This window comes from Pelecanus crispus, chromosome Z, assembly GCF_030463565.1.
Source record: "Pelecanus crispus isolate bPelCri1 chromosome Z, bPelCri1.pri, whole genome shotgun sequence".
Taxonomy (NCBI): domain Eukaryota; kingdom Metazoa; phylum Chordata; class Aves; order Pelecaniformes; family Pelecanidae; genus Pelecanus; species Pelecanus crispus.
In genome coordinates, this window is record NC_134676.1 from 29,963,054 (window position 1) to 29,983,554 (window position 20,501).

The following is a 20,501-nucleotide window of genomic DNA, read 5'->3' on the forward strand; positions in this document are numbered from 1 at the left end:
CAATGAAGCATTCATGTAACTAACATACATAATTCATAGCACCAAGCCGTTTGACCAGTCAGATAGGTTTCTAGTACCACACATGCGTACTCACACTTCTTTACTGGTGTAACTGTGATCCTACACAGATGTTTTATAAATTTGCTGTGTAAAATGCTCTCAACATTAAAAAATAAGTGCATCAAGTTTCTTTGTACATTCAAGTCACTTTCTAAGGCGAATTGTCTACTGTATGTACTCCCGACTGCTTTGGTATTTTGCTTCAGTTAATCGACAGTGGACATGGGTGTTCAAGCATGTGGACTGGTCAGTTCTGGCTGGAGTGAGTGGACTTTCACTGGGAGCATGCCTTAGACCAACAATTCTGCATGTTGAAAGAAAGGTTTTAGACTTCTGGATGGGGTGCAGACTACGTGCATATTTGGCCTGTGATTGTTATGGTATGTCAGGATGCAGAGTTCAAATTAAAGTAGAAAACTGATGATGAGTATTTAGGTTATACATCCCTTCCTAGCCACATTCTGTTTCTTTTTATTTTCCAGCTACCTTAATTCTGTAAAAAAGTATCCCCCTTGCGATAGCTCAGATTGATATAAATTTAAAACTTTCTTTTCATGTGAGAGCATAAACAGACTGCAGTAAGCGATACATCTATTGCCATGAGACTAATGCAGATATAATTATTTATTACTTTCTCCTCCTACCCCTCTCTCTCTTTCTCTCTCTTTGTGTTTCATTAGAGGGCAAATGCCTCTACCTGGCAGAAGTCAGTTGGGGTTGCTAGTGCATGGTTTCCAAACGTTCAGCAGAGATGAAACTGGATCTGTATTTTTGCAGTAATTTGAACCCTACTATGGGAATAGTGTTGTTTCCCTTAGCAATCAGCAAAGACTGAAAAATATTAGTGACTTGCATCACTGTGACACAGTATAGCATTTGGCAGGTATATAGTTCAGCAGTTGAAACAGATGGGTTGAATTTTTAGAAAAGGTGTTTTCAAAATGAAGAATTTCTGGAAACAAAGTTTAATCTTGTGGTGCATGGTCTCGTTCTTACAGTTCAATCTTGCATGCAGGAAAAGATTCATCTTGCATAACAACAGTGCTGCTGCTTGCCAAAACCATGATGTTGAGGTCCTGCTGTTTCTCATGGGTCTCTTGGTACCATTCCCTCATCACTTCTGAGTCATGGGTTGGGATTAAGGTCACCTGCAACACAAAACAGGAGAAATCCTAAGGAATGGACAACAGAAACAGCTGATAAGAAAAACATCTTTGTAAGAAGTCCCAGCCAACAAGTATGTTTCCCTTTTGGAAAGTGTGGGTCTTTAGGCAATAAATACTTGAATAACTGGATAGATAAAAGGAAATAAATAAACACATAGGTAAGGTAAAATGACTGCAAAGATGTAGTTTATCAAAATAAACTTTGTAAGGTGCTGAGATGCAGCTTTCCAGAGAAGTAGCAGTCTGTAGTCTGCACTAATAGCTCTTCATATTATGGCCAAATATTTTGTTTACTTATTGATCATGATGGAAAGGCACATGAAGTTTCCAAGTGTACGTGATTATCATATAAACCATGAAACATACACTTTTCTTTCCTACTTATGAACTGCAACATTACCAAACTTGGGTCATATATGGTATAGTAACAAGATGAAACAGCCCTGTAAACCAGCTCCTGACTGTTTTATTCACCAGGAACAGGTCAGAAGGGCCAGAAATGGGGGAGCGGCTGAGTGCGGTGCTGCTCTGTGCTTCACTCAGGTGTCCTCTCACATCATCAGTGAAATGAGGTGCCCAGCCTGGGAACCCCATTCCCCGTCAGCTGCTGTCCACTCCAGAGGCACTCTAGCTTCCAGTAGTTGTTTCCCAGAGAAGGTTAAATTTCCAGGTAGAGATACTAGTGAAGAGCCTACCTGCATGTTACTCTCCCACTGTGCCTTGCCCTCCAGCAGGGAGTCCAGAACAGCCCTGCTTGGCTCCTCAGCTGCAGAATCGTTCCCGCTCACCACGTAGTAGGATGACCGCACCCTCTTGAAAAACTCAACGTCAACGTTCTTGCTATTGCTGTGGTTGGGAATGTACACCAGATCCAAATACACCGGAGGTCCTGGGGGCACTGCTGTAGATTTTGCCGCCTTAGTATTTGCAGGTCCTTTGGAAATCAAACAACAAAAGAATATATCACAGGCTGGTTAAAAACATGCATTTATTAATTACTGTTATAATTGCTGAGGTGAGATGTGTCCAATTATGGCATTACACTCCTACATCTAATGACATGTTCCAGCTTTGTTGTATCCCAATTACAGTTGTAATGGGAGGAAAAACCTGTATAACTGTAACTATATAATACAATAAAAACTCACTACCATGTAACCAAAAAATTGACTGAACCTTTCCCAGTGATATACTATTATTATCCAACAATTACTACACAGGGCTGTGATTACTGAATTACCATTCAATAAATGGTGGTATTATTTTCCAGGTTAAGAAGTACAGCTTTTTGAAAGTCTCAGGTATGCACAGTTATAAAACCTAGGGTCACGCAGGGAGCCATGCAGATTTGAAGCAGTCCTGAGATTTGGGGAATTAGCACATAGCAAGACATGGCAGCTGTTGATGTGCTCAGACTGCCTTACAGGTGCATCAGGAAGCTACTACATGGGAGCAGAAAGAGGGTCAAAGAGGAACTTGGGAGGACAGAGAAACTTGTAAAGCAATTACTTCAGGGAACTGAGAACAAGTGTTTTTTTGCCTGCTGGTTCTTTATTTGCATACACAAATAAGCCACCATCACAGAAAGTAGGGGGGAGCATGTTTTTGCTGCTGTACATAGTATAGTACTTGTTCTAAGAAGAGCTTCAGTCAAAAGGAAGTTTAAAGTTTAAACACTCACATGAAAAATACTACCCCAAAAAAAGTGGCTTTTGCTATGCACTGGATCATGGTGTGAACTGAAAATCAGGATTCAACCAGTAATTTTATCCAGATGATCAACATATGTATTCTATTAGCCTTCTCATGTTGTTACAGAGGATGAAGTTTGGTAAACAATTATCTGAGCAATAGAGTCTATGTAGGGTCATATACCGTAAGGCCAGCAAAGTCCATTACATGCTAGCTGCCTAGCATGTCCTGCTGTTCATCATAGGGCAATACGCCAAATAAGCATCATGATATGATAAGGTTTCCTGAATTAGAGAGTTTTTACTATTGGTTATGTTACAAAATCTTTTGTTATCTTTTATCATAAAAAATCTGTGATATATCTCTCTGAATTGTGGATACCAACATGGGATAAAGTATCACACGTTACATTTTACACTTAAATGTTATTATCAAGTAGAGCCTTTTCTTCTACTCTAGCATATATTTGAGAAGTATGCTTTAAGGAAGAAGAATCTCATATAGAGCTAAAGTGCTGGAGAAATGTACAGCATAAGGAACTATACTGCTGCTTTGAAATGCATTAACAGAGACATGCAAACAATGGTGTAAGATAGGAACAGTGGACCACTTAAAATGGGAAAGCTGAAGTCAGTTGAATGTTGGTTTGTTTGTACTGAATCCTAGGCCTGATCCTTGTAAAAAAGCTTTTAACGGAACATCAGTCCTGACAACAGCAAAATCAAAGTATCCCCCAAACGCTCTCTAACAAGATCTGCCGGAAACAACAGATTAACACAATGCCTCCTTCAGTAATCTAATTCATATTTTATTACTACTCAGAATACACAACAGTCATTCAAAATGCCATTAACTTTCTGTATGTTTAGTCATCACTGATGGCATAAGCCTTTAACCGGATTATGTGATGTACATGCTTAGTTCACTGAAAGTGCTCTTACTACTGTTACAATTTTTTAAAATACTCCTTTTAAAATGAATCCAGCAAAGTTCAGAAAGTTCAGCTGGTGAGAGGGAGCCCAGGCATGGCCATGGTACCCACCCGGCGGAAGGCTGTATCCTCTGCACTACCCAGAAAGGATGTATCAACCCAGACTGAACTCCCAGGGAAACACACAGCTGTCCAGGTCTCCGGCTGCAGGGAGTGCCACCAGCTTGCACTGGAAACAGATGGCAGTGGAGGGAACAGCTGTGTACAGTGTGCCCAGGTGGACTATCTACTCGGCCTGGTGGCAGAGCTAAGGGAGGAAGTAGACAGGCTATGGAGCATCAGGGAGTCTGAGCAAGAGAGAGACTGGTCGGACCACACTCTGACCTCCCAGAAACCTGAACAGGGACAGCCACCAGAAAACACCCATGATCAAAGGGTTCCAGTATCCTTCCCCCACCAGGATGTAGGCAGGGTCTTAAAGGGAAGCAGCGAGTGGAAACAAGTCCACTATCAGGGCAGCAAGCGGACCTTTTCCTTGCCCACCATGACTCCGCAGGTGCCTCTGTGCAATAGGTATGAGGCTCTGGATATGGAGGACCAGTCAGTGGATGATGTGGGTGTCGATCCATCTACACCAGAGGAGTCGCCAAGACCAGAAAGACCTACCCCCCATATTACTACCACCTCCACAAGGAAGAAAAGACAGGTCATGGTTGTAGGAGACTCCCTCCTGAGGGGAACGGAGGGTCCAATATGCCAGGCAGACCCTCCTCATACGGAAATCTGCTGCCTCCAACACTACTGGACTACTACCCATTACTGCTCTTCCAAGTGGGTGGTGATGAAGTTGCAGTACGTAGCCCAGGGGTGATTAAAAGAGGCTTCAGGGCCTTGGGACAGTTAGTGAGGGAATCTGTGGCACAGGTTATTTTTTCTTCCCTCCTTCCAGTTGTGGGCAATGACATTGGAAGGAACAGGGAGACCCAATGTCTTAACACATGGCTCCATGGCTGGTGCCACCATCACAACTTTGGGATTTTTGACAATGGGACAGCCTACACAGCACCAGGCTTGCTGGCATCAAATGGGAGCCACCTTTCTCAAAGGGGAAAGAAGGTCTTTGCTTAGGAGCTTGCGAGGCTCATTGACAGGGCTTTAAACTAGATGTGAAGGGGGAGGGGGAACATTATCAGGCTTGCCTGTGACAAGCTGTGGGGTGGTACGCAATGGCTAGAGGGACAGGCTGCTGCTATGAGCCCTCAACCAGTTGCCCAGAGGTGTGATGGGGACACTGCAGCACAGTCAAAGTCTTGCAGAGATGAGCTGAGGGCTCCTGAGGCAGTAGGAGCCAACAAGGAAACCTCCATGAAACACCTCGAGGGAAACAAGGGATGTTCCACTAAGAAGGTGACACGGCCAACAGGTGACACTGCCAACAGCCCAGATGAAATGCCTCTACATGAATGCACCCAGCACGAGGAACAAACAGGAGAAGTTGGAAGCTACTGTGCTACTAGAAAGATGTGACCTGATTGCCATTACTGAAACTTGGTGGGACGAATCCCATGACTGGAATGTGGCTATCAATGGCTACAGGCTGTTCAGAAGGGACAGGTGAGGAAGGAGAGGCGGAGGCGTTGCCCTCTACATAAAGAAATCGATACAGTGTGAAGAGCTATCCCTGAAGAACAGCCACGAGCAGGTCGAAAGCTTATGGGTAAGAACAAGAGACAGAGGCAACAAGGGGAACCTTGTGCCTGGTGTCTACTACAGGCCACCTGATCAAGGGGAACCTAATGACAAAGCATTCTTCCTCCAGCTCCAGGAGGCTTTGTGCTCGCAGACTCTCGTCCTACTGGGGAACTTCAACCACCCTGACATTTGCTGGAGAAGTAATACGGTGAGCTGTAGGCAATCCAGGAGATTCCTAGAATGCATTGAGGATAACTTCCTAAGCCAGGTAATAGACACCCCTACCTGAGGGGATGCAATACTGGACCTGAGGGTCACCAGTGCAAGTGAGCTCATTGGTGACGTCAAGATTGGAGGCAGCCTGGGCTGCAGTGATCACGCGTTGGCGGAGTTCACACTCCTGAGGGATATGGGAAAAGCAAGGAGTACAGTCAGGACCCTAAATTTTAGGAGAGCAAACTTGCAGCTCTTCAGGGAGTTAGTCAGAAAGACCCCCTGGGAAATGGTCCTCAGGGACAGGGGAACGGAACAGAGCTGGCAGATCTTTAAGGACACCTTCCATAGAGCACAAGAGCTCTCAGTCCCCAGGTGTAAGAAATCAGGCAAGGAAGGGAAGAGACCAGCATGGCTGAGTTGAGACCTGCTGGTCAAACTAAAGAGTAAGAGGGAACTGCACAGGCAGTGGAAGCAGGGACAGCTGTCCTGCGAAGAGTACAGGGATGCTGCGTGATTGTGCAGGGATGGGGTCAGGAAGGCCAAGACACAGCTGGAGCTGAATTTGGCAAGGAATGCAAAGAATAACAAAAAGGGCTTCTACGGGTATGTCAACCAGAAAAGGAAGGTTAAAGAAAGCACACCCCCCAATGAACAAGAATGGTGACCTAGTATCAAAAGACGAGGGGAAGGCTGAGGTCCTCAACAACTTCTTTGCCTCAGTCTTCACCAGCAACCCTTCTCCTCACCCCTCCCAAATCAATGGACAGCAAGATGGGGACCAGGGGGATAAAGCCCCTCCCACTGTAAGGGAAGATCAGGTTCGAGACCACCTGAGGAACCTGAATGTACATAAGTCTATGGGATCTGACGAGATGCACCCCAGAGTCCTGAGGGAATTGGCTGACGTAGTTGCCAAGCCACTCTCCCTAACATTTGAAAAGTCACGGCAGTCAGGTGAAGTCCCTGCTGACTGGAAGAAGGGGAACGTTGTGCCCACTTTTAAAAAGGGAAGAAAGGAGGACCCTGGGAACTATCGACCTGTCAGCCTCACCTCTGTGCCTGGGAAGATCATGGAACATCTGTACCTCCTAGAAGCTATGCTCAAGCACATGGAGGACAGGGAGGTGGTTCGAGACAGCCAGCATGGCTTCACCAAGGGCAAGTCCTGCCTGACTAACTTAGTGGCTTTCTATGAAGGAGTGACCGCATCAGTGGACAAGGGAAAAGCAACAGATGTCATCTATGTGGACTTCTATGATTGGACTAATGATCTAATTAGTGGCTTCCACTGCAGCACAGTCAAAGTCTTGCGGAGATGAGCAGGGGGCTCCTGAGGCAGTAGGAGGCAACAAGGAAACCTCCATGAAACACCTCGAGGGAAACAAGGGATGTTCCACTAAGAAGGTGACACGGCCAACAGGTGACACTGCCAACAGCCCAGAACAACGTTCCCCTTGTTGCCTCTGTCTCTCATTCCTACCCATAAACTTTCAACCTGCTCGTGGCTGTTCTTCAGGGACAGCTCTTCACACTTTATCGATTTCTTTATGTAGAGGGCAACGCCTCTGCCCCTCTTTCCTCACCTGTCTCTTCTCAACAGTCTGTAGCCATTGATAGCCACTAATGGTTGGACTGGATGACTTCAAGGTCTTTTCCAGCCTAAACAATTCTATGATTCTATGATTCTGTAAAGCCTTTGACACAGTCCCCCAAAACATCCTTCTCTCTAAATTGGGGAGATATGGATTTGATGGGTGGACTGTTCGGTGGATAAGGAATTGGTTGGATGGTAGCATCCAGAGGGCAGTGGTCAACAGCTCGATGTCCACATGGAGACCAGTGAGAAGTGGAGTCCCTCAGGGGTCCGTGCTGGGACCAGTGCTATTTAATGTCTTCATTAATGACAGAGAGAGTGGGATTGAGTGCACCCTCAGCAAGTTTGCAGATGACACCAAGCTGAGTGGTGCGGTTGACACGCCTGAGGGACGAGATGTCATCCAGAGAGACCTGGACAAGCTGGAAAGGTGGGCCTCTGTGAACCTCATGAGGTTCAACAAGGCCACGTACAAGGTCCTGCACCTGGGACAGGGCAACTCCTGCTATCAATACAGGCTGGGGGATGAAGGGATTGAGAGCAGCCCTGCGGTGAAGGACTTCGGGGGAGACTGGTGAATGAAAAGCTGGACATGAGCCAACAATGTGTGCTTGCAGCCCAGAAAATCAACCGTATTCTAGGCTGCATCAAAAGAAGCATGGCCAGCAGGTCAAGGGAGGTGATTCTGCCCCTCTACTCTGCTCTGGTAAGACCCCACCTGGAGCACTGCGTCCAGCTCTGGGGTCCTCAGTACAGGAAAGGCATGGACCTGTTGGAGCAGGTCCAGAGGAGGGCCACCAAAATGATCGGAGGGCTGGAACACCTCTCCTACGAGGACAGGCTGAGGGAGTTGGCGTTGTTCAGCCTGGAGAAGAGAAGGCTGTGGGGAGACCTTATTGCGGCCTTTCAGTACTTAAAGTGGCTGTCCTAGTTTTGGCTGGGATAGAGTTAATTTTCTTCCTAGCAGCAGGCACAGTGCTGTGTTTTGGATTTAGTAGGAGAAGAATGCTGATAACACACTGATGTTTTAGTTGTTGCTGAGTACTGCTTATGCTAGTCAAGGTCTTTTCAGCTTCCCATGCTCTGCCAGGTGCACAAGAAACTGGGAGGGGGCACAGCCAGAATAGTTGATCCAAACTGGCCAAAGGGGTATTCCATACCATATGACGTCATGCTCAGTATATAAACTGGGGGGGGTTGGCCGGGGAGCAGCAATCGCTGCTCGGGAACTGTCTGGGTATCGGTCAGCGGGTGGTGAGCAATTGCACTGTGCATCACTTGCTTTGTATATTATTATTATTATCATCATTATTGTATTGTTATTATTATCGTTACTATTTTACTTTATTTCAATTATTAAACTGTTCTTATCTCATCCCAGGAGTGTTTCTCACTCTTACTCCTCCGATTCTCTCCCCCATCCCATCGGGGTAGGGGGAGTGAGCGAGCAGCTGTGTGGTGCTTAGTTGCTGGCTGGGGCTAAACCACGACAGGGGCCTATAGGAAGGATGGGGACAATCTTTTTAGCAAGGCCTGTTGTGACAGGACAAAGAGTAATGGTTTTAAACTAAAGGAGGATAGATTTAGACTGGGTATAAGGAAGAAATTTTTTACAATGAGGGTGGTGAAGCACTGGAAAAGGTTGCCCAGAGAGGTAGCGGGGGCCCCATCCCCAGAAACATTCAAGGTCAGGTTGGATGGGGCTCCAACCTGCTCTAGTTCAAGCTGTCCCTGCTCACTGCAGGGGGGTTGGGCTAGATGATCTCTAAAGGTCCCTTCCAACCCAAAGCATTTTACAATTCTATGAAAGTAATGAGCATCCAATTGCTGATAGTACCTTTGCCTACCTTTGCTTCCCACAATATTGAATTGCATTAATTTATATTAATAGAATTGTGCATACTTGTTTCTTCAATGAAAAGTGGGTCACTTTGCTACTGATTTCACTTCACCTACAAAAGTGGTACTTTTATTTCTATTAGTTGGTCAAGAGTTTAGACAGCTAGTATTACAGATTACAAAAGTTAAATCAGTGAATTTCATGCATTCAGATGTGGCTTTACATGCTGGATTTGTATTTAAAACCTAGACTTGCTTTGGGGATTTGCTACAAACCACATTCTCAGCTGATATAAAGGGAAACTAACTTCACTGCAACAACTAAGAAAATCTTAACACTAGGGAACTGCTAACTGTCTTTACCTGTGGTTGCAGTCTTTGCTGACTTGGATGTTGTTGTATTTGCTGCATTCTTGGTGTCCTTATCTTTCTCTTCCACTCGAGACTTTACTTCTGGAGTAGAGATATTTTTGGTTGCCTTCTCCACAGACTCCTTCTTTTTTGGAGAAGCTGTTTTGGAACTTTTCTCTAAAGATTCTTTTATAGCTGGCTTTGGTGAAGCCACTGGTTTTGATTTACCATCACTTTTTTTAACAGGAGAAGACGACTTGGTCTTAGTACCCTGCTTTTTTGTCTTTGTCTTTTCTTTGAGGTCCTTCTTCAAAGGTTTACCCAAATTCTGATCAACAGGCAGAGCCTCTGGATCAACCATGGAAACATCAGGGTGCCTAGGGGAAGGGCTGCGATCCTGCAATGGGACAGGAGGTGGGTCAATGTGTTTGTATGTAATTGTCTTGTCGGTCGGAATGGTTTCTGACTCATCTTCCGAGTCAATGTTAGCATCTGCAGTGATGGAAGGACATTCCTCAGTCTCTGGTGGAACATCTGAATCAGTCTGAGATGGGGCAGACTCGCTCACAGATGTGGGAGGGGTTTCATCACATTGACGCCCTTGCTGCTTTCCCCCAGAAGGTGGCTGAGCTCCCCCAGATTGAGTTAATGGCTTCTCTTGATCTTGAGACTGTTCTTCACTTGCAAACCACTCAAGGGGGTTTGGGTTGATAAATGAGGGTGAAAGTTCAGTTTTGGGATGTTTGTATTCACAAGAGGATACAAGGCACAAGTCAACATCCTGACGGGATTCTGCTAATGATTTTCCTGGAGTGAAATGTGCACTTGCTTCATAGGAATAGCTAGTAGCTTCAGGTGACCTGGTGGCTCTCCCAGTTGTCTCAAATGAGTAATCTGTGGCTTCAGGTGAACTAGAGACTTTCCCAGTTGTCTCATAGGAGTAAGCCATGTCCTCTGGTGACCTGGTGGTTCTCCCAGTTGTCTCATAGCAGTAGCTAATGGCTTCTGGTGACTCAGTGGTTTTCCCTGTTGTCTCATAGGGGTAATCCATAGTATCAGGTGACCTGGTAGCTTTCCCAGTTGTCTCATAGGAATAATCTGTGGCCTCAGGTGATCTGGTGGTTTTCCCAGTTGTCTCATAGGAATAATCGGTGGCCTCAGGTGATTTGGTGGTTTTCCCTGTTGTCTCATAGGAATAAGCTGTGTCCCCAGGTGACCTAGTGGTTTTCCCTGTTGTCTCGTAGGAATAATCTGTGTCCCCAGGTGACCTGGTGGTTTTCCCAGTTGTCTCAAAGGAATAATCCATGACCCCTGGTGACCTGGTGGTTTTCCTTGTCATCTCATAAGAATAATCTGTGGCCTCAGGTGACCTCATATTTTTCGCAATTATCTCATAGGAATAATCTGTGGCCTCAGGTGACCTAGTAGTTTTTCCAGTTATCTCATAGGAATAATCCATGGCCTGAGGTGATCCAGTAGATTTTCCAACTGCCTCATAGGAGAAGCTAGTATCCCCTGGCGACCTAGTAGTTTTCTCTGTGGCCTCATAAGAATAACTAAGTTCTTCTGGTGACCTGCTGCTTTTCTCTGAATCATCTTTTTCTGGGCTGAGTAAAGGTTCTGGACTGGGCTTTGTTAGGGGTTCCTGGTAACCAAATGCTTTGACAGAGGACATCTGCAGTGACAATGATGGTGTGTGACTAGCTGACACTGCTTCTGTGATTGCAGGAGGTGAATCTGGGAAACTAGGAGAGTACAGAGGAGAAGATTCCCTTGGAGTTAATGGAGATAGGTCAGACTTCGGTGACAGCTTTTCTCCTAGGCTCTGCACCTTTTCTGAGGTAAAAGAAGAATGTAGTGACATATCTCCGGGTGGAAGAGCACCTGAAAAAGTCTCCTCTGGCAGTGGTGAAGTTACCTGGGAAGGTGTATGAGATGATGAAGTTGAGGATGAAGCTTCAATTTGAGAAACTGAAATAATTTCTGAAATATCTTTCTCCTGAGAGTAAGATGGCTGCTCCACAGGGGAAATCTTCCGTGCAAAAGTAGGTTCCTGTATATCTGAAGGGCTATAATCCACTTCTGTTGGTCCATTTTCAGATATATGGTGTATACTAGTGCCTACAGTAGGATATTCTGGAGATTGCCTACTGAAGTCCATTGCTAAAGACTGCTCAGGGGACTCCTGACCGAATTCTACGGACATAGTTGACTGCTCAGGAGATCTGTGATCATGCACTGGTGTTCTTGATTTTGCGGTTTTAGGTGAGAAATCTGGTGGAGAAATTGACATGGGCCTTGGGCACTCTTCCTTAGACGGAGACATTTCTGTTTCCTGAAAAGTTGTTGGTGTTTGTACAACTGACACTGAAAGGGAATCATCAACTTCAGTAGAGTGGGGAGATCCAACCTCAGCATGCAAAGAAGGAGATACATCATCAGTAGTTGGTTCTGGAAATGAACTAGTAGCAACAGATGCCGTAGAGACAGAAGCTACTCCTTCTATATGGGAATAGGTGTCTTCTGCTACAACCTCATCAACAGGCGTTGCAGACTTGTCAGAAACAGTGCCTTCAGAAATTGACATTTTGGTATCTTCTTTTAAAGAACCGAACTGACTGATATCTATTTGAGTAGGTGAGAGATCACCTCCTAACTTCCGCTCATCCAAGACCAGTGAAGACTGGGAGCTGCTGGGTTCTGTATCCTCTGTTTTCCTTTCTAGGCTGAAGGTTTCCTTAATTACCATAAACTCCATGCTTTTTTCATCTTGTTTTTCTTGGAAAAGGCCCACAGAGCTGGCTTCAGAAGCTGGGCTCATCTGAACAGGTGATTTTTCTTTTTCAGATTTCCCTTCAGAAGGACTTTCATAATCTCTGGTGGGAGACTTTAAATCAGCACTCAAAAATGTATCATAAGTGGTCTCTGAACCTAGCAGTGGTGGACTGCGTAGAGGTGAGAGAACCTTTTCAATAGGAGATTCTGAATCTGGCACAGGCTCATCCATAGGGCTTATTCTGGGTTTTGCAGACTCATCTTTGACTTCACTGAATTCAAAGCTAACAGGAGCTTCTGTTGACTTTTCACTGGTTTCAGAGGGAAGCTGGCTGGACTTTTCATCAGTGGGAGACTGATAATAAGGTGTGTGGCCAGCACTACCAGCAGCAGACTGTGAGGGAGATGCCACTTCTAACGTTTTATCTTCAGGGCTTGCACAGTGCTCTTCAGCAACATCTTGATGTACATCAGGCAATGTAGCAATGGGGACAGGCTCAGGTGAGACCTTGATCTCATTGGGAGTGAGCGAAAAGTTCACACTACGTTCACTCAGTGGTGTTTTGGCAACAGGTGATGGAGGGGACAAACTGTCAGCTGGACTCTTGGCTGGACTACGTTTTCCACCAACATCTTCTTGATAGGGTTCTTTGATTTCTAATTTGGCAGTGGCTTGGATTTCACTTTCTTTTTGCCGGTATATATCTTGGAATGCAGATTTGCAGAATTTGTCTTCCTCTAACGAAGAAGGTGGTGAGATGGTGGAAGCTGAGGCATTATAGTCTTTCCCTTCTGTGGCCTCTGTTTTGGAACCTTCAGATAATCCATTAAAAGCATCCGGAAGTGGAGAAAGTTTAGGTCTGCCAAACTCTTGAGAGTACAGTGATGTCTCATACTTGGTAATGTTCACATACTCCTGAGAGGGTGACTCGCTTTCCTCATTGTTAGTTTCATCACTCATGACATCCCGGGGTGTCGACATTCCATCCATTGGAGTTGGTTCACTGGATATTTCAATGGTAGACTGTGTGTAACCTGAAGTAGCAGTGAATTCCTCAGGTTGATCTTCTCTATTTTCTTCATCAGAAACAGTGGCTTCACTTTCTGAGCCACCGGGTAATGTCTCATCATGGATAGAAGAGGCTGGTTCAACTGCTGGAGACTGAGGCTCTGAGCGTTTTGTTGGTGTAATTATGAGTAGGCCATATTTATCTTCAACTTCACCAGCTTCTGCAGCTTTGTCTACCACAGCCATCACGTAATCTTCTTCAGCTTCTATTTTTTCAGTTTCTTCTTCATCTCTGATGTCTTCTGCTTTGTCTTCCTCATCTTCTTCAGTCTCTTCAGTTTCTGCCTTTTCTATTGCTTCTTCCCTGTCTTCCTCAGCCCGTTCATCTGATGCCTCATAATCTGCCTTTTCAATATACTTTTCATCTTTAATGTTAGCATCTGCTTCAGCCATTATTTCTTCTGCAGTCTCTTCAATTTTTCTGGGTTCCTCTATATATGGTTTTGTGGTATCCAGTGGTGTCTTTTCTTCTTCATCTTCACCTTGTTCTTCAGCTTCTTCTGTCTCTGCCTTTTCCTCATAATCTCCTGCTTCTGATGATTCTTCCAAGCCAGTTCCCTCATCTTCAAACTTTTCATTGTCATCAACCCTGTGCTTTTCCACAGGTTCCAATTCTTCAGGTGTCTGTTCACACTCACCCTCAGCCTCTGTGGTAGTTATGCCTTCATCAGAGGACTCAGCAGGTCCTTCATTGTCTAATTTTTCTTTTTGTACTTCAAAGGCCTCTTTTTGTACTGTGCCAGTGAGTTTCAGTTCACCCTCTATAAGTGGAACTTGAGGTTTTGTTTCTTTTATTGTTTCAACTTCTTCAGCTTTTAATTCCTCAAAATCCTTTGTTAAATCCTCTGGTGAAGACATAAGGGATCTCTCTGCTTCAAGTTCCTTTCCACTGGCTGTAATTTCTGCAGCTGCTGCAGTTGTGGCAGCAGCTCCAACTACTGCAAGAGCAGCTTGTGCTCCACTGACTTTGATCTCCTTCTTCACAGTCTTAACTTTTCCTTTTTCCTTTGGCTTTCCAGCAGGTACTGCTTCTTTTTTAGCAGGTTCCTCCTTCTTTTGTGGTTTAGGCTTTGCTGCTGGCTTTTTGGCTTCAGCTGAAGGAGTAACTGTCTTCTTTGTTTCTTTAGGAACCTTTTTGATGTCCTTTTTGGCTTCTTTTTCTTCCTTCTTAATTTCCTTCTTCTCTTCTTTTTTAGCTTCTTTTTTAGCTTCCTTTGGTGGAGTTTCTTTCTTTACTTCCTTCTTAGTTTCCTTCTTCTCTTCCTTTTTCACCTCTTTTTTAACTTCTTTCTTGATCTCTTCTTTTTTGGGTTTTTCGTCTTTTTTGATGGGTGTTTTTTCTTCTTTTTTAGAAACCTCTTTCTTTGGTTTTTCTTTTTCCTCTTTCTTCTCTTCAGGTTTTGCTTTGACTTCCTTTTTCACTGGCTTCTCCTTTGACACTTTTGGTTTTACATCTGTAGTTTGTTTTTCAGGAGTTTCAGATTTTACTAATTGTTCTTCTTTACTGATTATCTCTTTTTCCACTGCTATAGGTTTGGTCTCCACTTTTGCTGGTTTTTCTTTTTTAACTGGAACTTTTTCTTTGCTTTCCAACTTCTGAGGCTTTTCTGGTGCCAGACTAGGCTTTGCAGGCTCTGGTGTTTCTTCTTTAGATTCTTTTCTGACAGGCTTGCTTGGTGGTGTCTTTGCAGCAGGCTTGAGACTCTCCTTGCTGTCTGTTCGTTGTTTCAACTTTGCTTGTTTCACAGCTGGACTAGCAATGTTCCCAGTTAGGTCTTTTTGTGTAACCATTGGTTGTTTAAGGAAGTCTAAGTGTTTGAGTTTTTCTAGTCCCTCTAGAATATTATATTGTGTGCTGTTTCCAGGAAACAGAACTCGGATTATTTTTTCTGCAGGATTAGCTGGATGCCACACAATCAGGGATGAGACAGAGGTGAAGTAGGATAACGGAATGTCTAGTTCTTGGCCATTTGGTAGCAGTAATTCAGCTTTATCTTTGTTGGTACCACTCCACTGCTGCATAAAATATTGCATCTCTTTGCTATTTTTGACAGGATTAAGCACATACATCTCAAGTTTGCCAACTCCCATTTTCTGAAATAAAATGATAGGGTCAATGGTATTTCCCATATTTCTGAAAAGAGGTTCTGGTTTCATAGACAATCTATTTAAATACTGGAGAGTAAAACAAGCTTCTTCTACACTCCTTTTTACTCTAAAGTTAGGATCCAGGTTCTTCAGGTTCTCAGGTACATTAAGGAATACAACTCCCAAATCAGGTGAGATCAGATTTTTCATCCAGTCACTGTTGGTAGTAGACCCTTGGGACTGTTCCTCTTCTAGTTCGGCTATCTTTCGCTGAAGCATGCTATTGATTCCTGGCAGGTTGTCATCTCCGATGTGAGTGAGCAGAATGGAATCTACCCTGTCCAAGTGCCGGATAAGTTTCCAAAAGCAAGATTTTCTTTCAGATCCTCCATTGATAAGCATGTTGAATCCATTCACTGCAAACAATGCAGAGTCCCCTCTTCCCCCTGGGAAAATGTAACAGCAGGGTTTGGAGAGTTTCAAGAAGCCTCCTGAAGTTGGAGGTTCCAAAATGTCAAAAGGGGATGGCACTTCTACTGATTCTGACAGATACTCTGTGAATTCAGAGAGTCCTTCCATTTCAGGCAATATGGAAGCTGAGTTGAGTTTAATGTTAATAAAATCTTGAAGGTTGTGTCTATCAAGGTTGGAATTCTTCCAGTCCCCTTCCTCAGGGCAGAAAAGAGTTAGGCTGGCTTTGTTGGCAGGGTGTGTGGTGCTCAATAATTCACCAATCTAGGGTTGTAAAACAAAAGCACAAGAAGACACATGTAAATTCATTTTTTAATGACAATTAATGCCAGAACATAATAATTCCAGATCAGATTGATAAAACCTTTTTCATTTGTTTCTGCACTGGTGAGTACCCATCCTAGATCTGTTACCACAATTAGATTACTACCGCATTTTTTAAAATACTAAGAAGGACCTTATTCCTGGTCCCTATTGCCCAAGGAACAGCAGTACCCCGAGGTTCCCCCTTCCCTCCTTCACCCCTTATAGGAGGATGGAGATTTATATTGAAAAGGTATGCGGACTATGAGGCTAATGCTTCCAGAGCTGCCACTATCTCTACAATTGGCTCATGAGTCTCCCTGCTGCCCCAGTCCATCCAGAAGAGCCAGCCAAATATCTAAGTTACAAAGCACATCCTCTTACACGGAGAGAGTAACTGCAACCCAGAAGAGGCCAGCATCCTCCCAGGGGCAGCCACCTTCCTCACCGCTTCTCTCATGGGATATATTCCACCACACCATTGTTACCACAGTTCTTTCTGCAGGCTGGCTCCTGAAAAGACAGCGCTGCTCCCAGATTAGCAGGACTGACTGCAGGAGAATTTTTCAGAACTCTAAGAAATGAGTTATTGCTTCAGAAATGCGAACAGCTACAAGTTTTATATTTCTGAGACTATGAGATACAGGGCTAAAGAAAGAGCCATAACAAAAGTGTTAGGGATAAAAACTCTCTTGTCATTATTTTGATTTTAAACTCATGGACCACAAACATAGAAATCTAGAATAACTCCATTAATTTTGACAGAATTTGATAACATGATAGTACCAAAACCAGCTGCTGAAATAAAGGCACAGAAAACAAGAAGTTCTATGCCATAGTATGAAGAGCTGTTGCTCTGTTCCCGTCTGAACTAAAAGACAATATTTGATGGTCCCAGATTAGTAGACAAACAAACATGAAAACATATGACTTATACCTTCTCCCAGTTCCACAGATACTTTAATTTGAGGTTTTTTTTAACTGACAATTAGGTTAAATGTTTTATTTGCTGTTAACAGAGACCACCAAATTATGTAAAGTTCTTCTTTAAAGAAGTAATTCAGACATAAAATGTCAGTGCAAAATATGCCACCACATCATCATGCACAATACCACAACCTTCTTTGCAGAGACTCAGTTGTCCATTCAAGCTGTAAGAACAGTTTTTGTAAAGATGATATAGATTAAGCTACAGCTGAGTAATTTGAAAGTCTTGGACCACAAGCTGAATCAGCAGAAGAAATGAATATATAAAAAATTAATGATGTTTGACTGCATTAGATCTCTTTGGGCCTCTCTGTGTATGTCTCACTTCCTTTCTTTGCGTTACATAATTTATTTCCAGCATTTACCAAAAATAAAACTCAACAAAGATGCAGTGGCTGTTATCCAAAGAAAAATAATCCAACCAATACCTAAATAAAGCAGAAAATAAGTATTTTCTACATCCCTTTGTTAGCCTAGGATAGTTACTTATTATCCAAACCATTTGACAGGAGTATAAATAAATCTTACCCATATGTCAGACATGGCTTTGTCTGAAAAGAAGCAAAGCAAAAACACAAAGCAAAACAAAAGAAAAGGAGAAAAGGCTGAAAAGGATGAAAGATAAGGAAAACAAGAGAACCATTCCTGTTGTTTATTGCAGAAATAAGAAAAGAGGGGAAGCACAGACCACAGGACTGAAATGGATTTAGGATCTCAAGTGTACTCCTTATGCTGTGTCTCTGATCAGGGTTGAAAACACGTTATTAGGGAGAGACAAAAGCAGTAAAAGATTACTTCCTCTGGATGAATAAATCTAAGTCTGTTGCACACATAAGGAGATAACATGAGTACAGACTGTTTCTCATGTAGGGCCAATTTTCTGGCTAGATAAAAAAATCATATGGTAATACACTGCGTTAATGAACATACTGAGCCAAGGTTTGGGGTTAGTCCTCTCCAGTTTATATTATATCATATCTGAATTTCTGCTTCATACTCCTAAATTATGACTTTCTTTGCTCCTAAAAGTTGGCATGCATAATGCAGACAGCGTTAAGCCACTGGTAGCACAAGCCAATGAGAAACTGGACAAAAATTATTCCAGACATAGATCATATCTGTTAGGAACAGCAAGTTCAGGAATGCCCCAGAAAAGGCCTCAATGGATTTGCATTTCAAATGGTAACTCAAGGATATTGACAGTTCCACTACTTATGTTATCTGATAAGAGAGAGATGTAACCACTCCTCTTCTCTGGATTCAAAGTCACTTCTGTGGATTCAAAGTCACTCTGGGAGCAAAGAAATGTGTCTGTGAACCTGATCATCTTTTCAAGCACTGAGAGACATCTGTTGAGGAATCCTCAAGTTTTAAAGGTGTCACAGCTGGTGAAGGCAAACAGCAAGTTGGCTACTCAGAGAAAACACAAGATTGTTTCATACCCTGGACCACAAAGGTAAAAAGAAAGGTTTTTCCCTGCTAGCTGTTGTTGCAGAGGCAGTGGAATAGGACATGTTCAATCTTCTAGCGTGGGAGAAGTTGAAAACACCACTTTTAGGCTTTGCCTGTGGGGAGTTCTGCAGGCTAGAGATCGATATCTGAGTTAGATTTCGTAAGAGCATCCCCCAAAGGGTATTTACTTCTTTGTAAGCACATTCCTTGACCATAGTTGAAGTTTGGTCCAATGAAGTAAAAATGGGCAGACGCCAGAAACACCAGCTCTACACAGTACTCATCGAACCTTACATGCTTATAGAATCATAGCATCATTTAGGTTGGAAAAGATCCTTAAGATCATTGAATCCAACTGTAAACATAACACTGCCAAGTCCACCAGTGTCAGGACAGCACAGGAATTCTTTCTTCTGATCACCACTTAGAAAACCACTAACCAGTTTTTTCTAGCCCTTTTTTCTAACCTTTTTTCCAATTTGTAGAGCTCTAAAAATTTCATGGTAATGGGACGCTTTAAAAAAACATTGCATACACAGACTGCAGTATGGCAAATGCAATCTTTTTTTGCTTTTTGTGAAATCTTGTAGGAGCAGTGAGAGACCAAGGCTTCAGAAACAATAAGCTGGAAGCAAACACTTTCAAAAAGCCATGCCAGCTGGCGGCTGAGCCTGCTGCCAGCTGCAGACACGAGCCAAGTGAGCCTTACTCACAGCCCACGGGAGTATGCTCTGCACACCCACCACTGCGGCAATCCCTCAGCAGCTGTAACTCACGGCCAATCACCACCCCTCCGCTTTCCAGCCAACAATTTCACTTCCTGATGGTAGTGGTAGGATTTGCCCCTAGTTTTGCATGTAGTCATAAAGTAATTATGTGTTGCTAATTAGCCAGAGATGCAAGGAGCTTGGGTTTGCAATTTCATAGAAAAGTAACTTAGCGAACTGCCAGTGAGTTTTAGGTGTCACTGGTGTTTCAGAGAGCAGGAATCCAGCTCTTTCCCCAACCCCACAACCATATGCTGGACAAAGAGGCTTTGAGAATAGGATCAAATGGATACAATAAGGTCATGCTGGAGCTCATACAAACTTTGCTTTTTCAGTGTTGATCTTTCAAATCTCATTCCACTGACATGCTCCTGTTTAGCTTTGGAAACTAAATTCCTAGGGATGCAGCCATATAGTTTCCTTAAATATATACTTTACACAGCAGCCAAATTAAGTATGACAGCTTGTTTACTGTGGGTTCCTGCCCTATGGGAGCTTTCAGACACAGTACATTAAGCAAGACAGCAAAATAACAAGTCATGAAACAAATGGCATTAAATACTGGTATACTTCATACTTATCTTTTTGGTACATAAAAATCACAAGATTTACAGATTTTGCTGGTCAAACTTTAAACACTACTATAAAGAAGCCAAGCAGGTAGGTGGTGCAAAAAACTACAGCTGTTCCAACAGATAGACTCTGTCTTATTTAATGTCACCTATTACTTAGCTGCCACCAGGCAAGAACCTGATGTCAAGTTCAATTTGACTGCTTTGTATGTGCACCTTAGATAAACAACCTGTGTATTTTAAATACAGCACTATCTCCTTCTACTGTCAAAAGTTCCCTTGATTTTCTGTTTCTGGAAGTTACAATTTAATCCCGCAAATTAAGATGTAATTATTTTGTTAAGCAATTGACATAAAATCTAAAGTAAATTAAATAAATGTTTTGAAAGAAAGCCTATAATGAAGAGTAAAGAGCATCAACATCAGGCTGCTGATGCTAACTCTAACAACACAGAGGGCTGTTTTTAGTCTTCTAG

At 43.4% G+C, this 20,501-nt stretch overlaps 1 protein-coding gene across 1 annotated transcript in view; it reads right to left on the bottom strand.

Annotated features, from left to right (window-relative positions):
- Positions 1-1,052: 1,052 nt before the first annotated feature.
- Positions 1,053-20,501, bottom strand: part of MAP1B (microtubule associated protein 1B) — an 81,283-nt gene continuing 61,834 nt past the window's right edge. The window contains exons 5-8 of the mRNA XM_075726349.1: positions 11,065-16,208; positions 9,554-10,911; positions 1,922-2,160; positions 1,053-1,208 (exon numbers count right to left, since the gene is read on the bottom strand). Coding sequence (XP_075582464.1) covers positions 1,053-1,208; positions 1,922-2,160; positions 9,554-10,911; positions 11,065-16,208 — 6,897 coding nt within the window. The remainder of the gene's footprint in view (positions 1,209-1,921; positions 2,161-9,553; positions 10,912-11,064; positions 16,209-20,501) is intronic.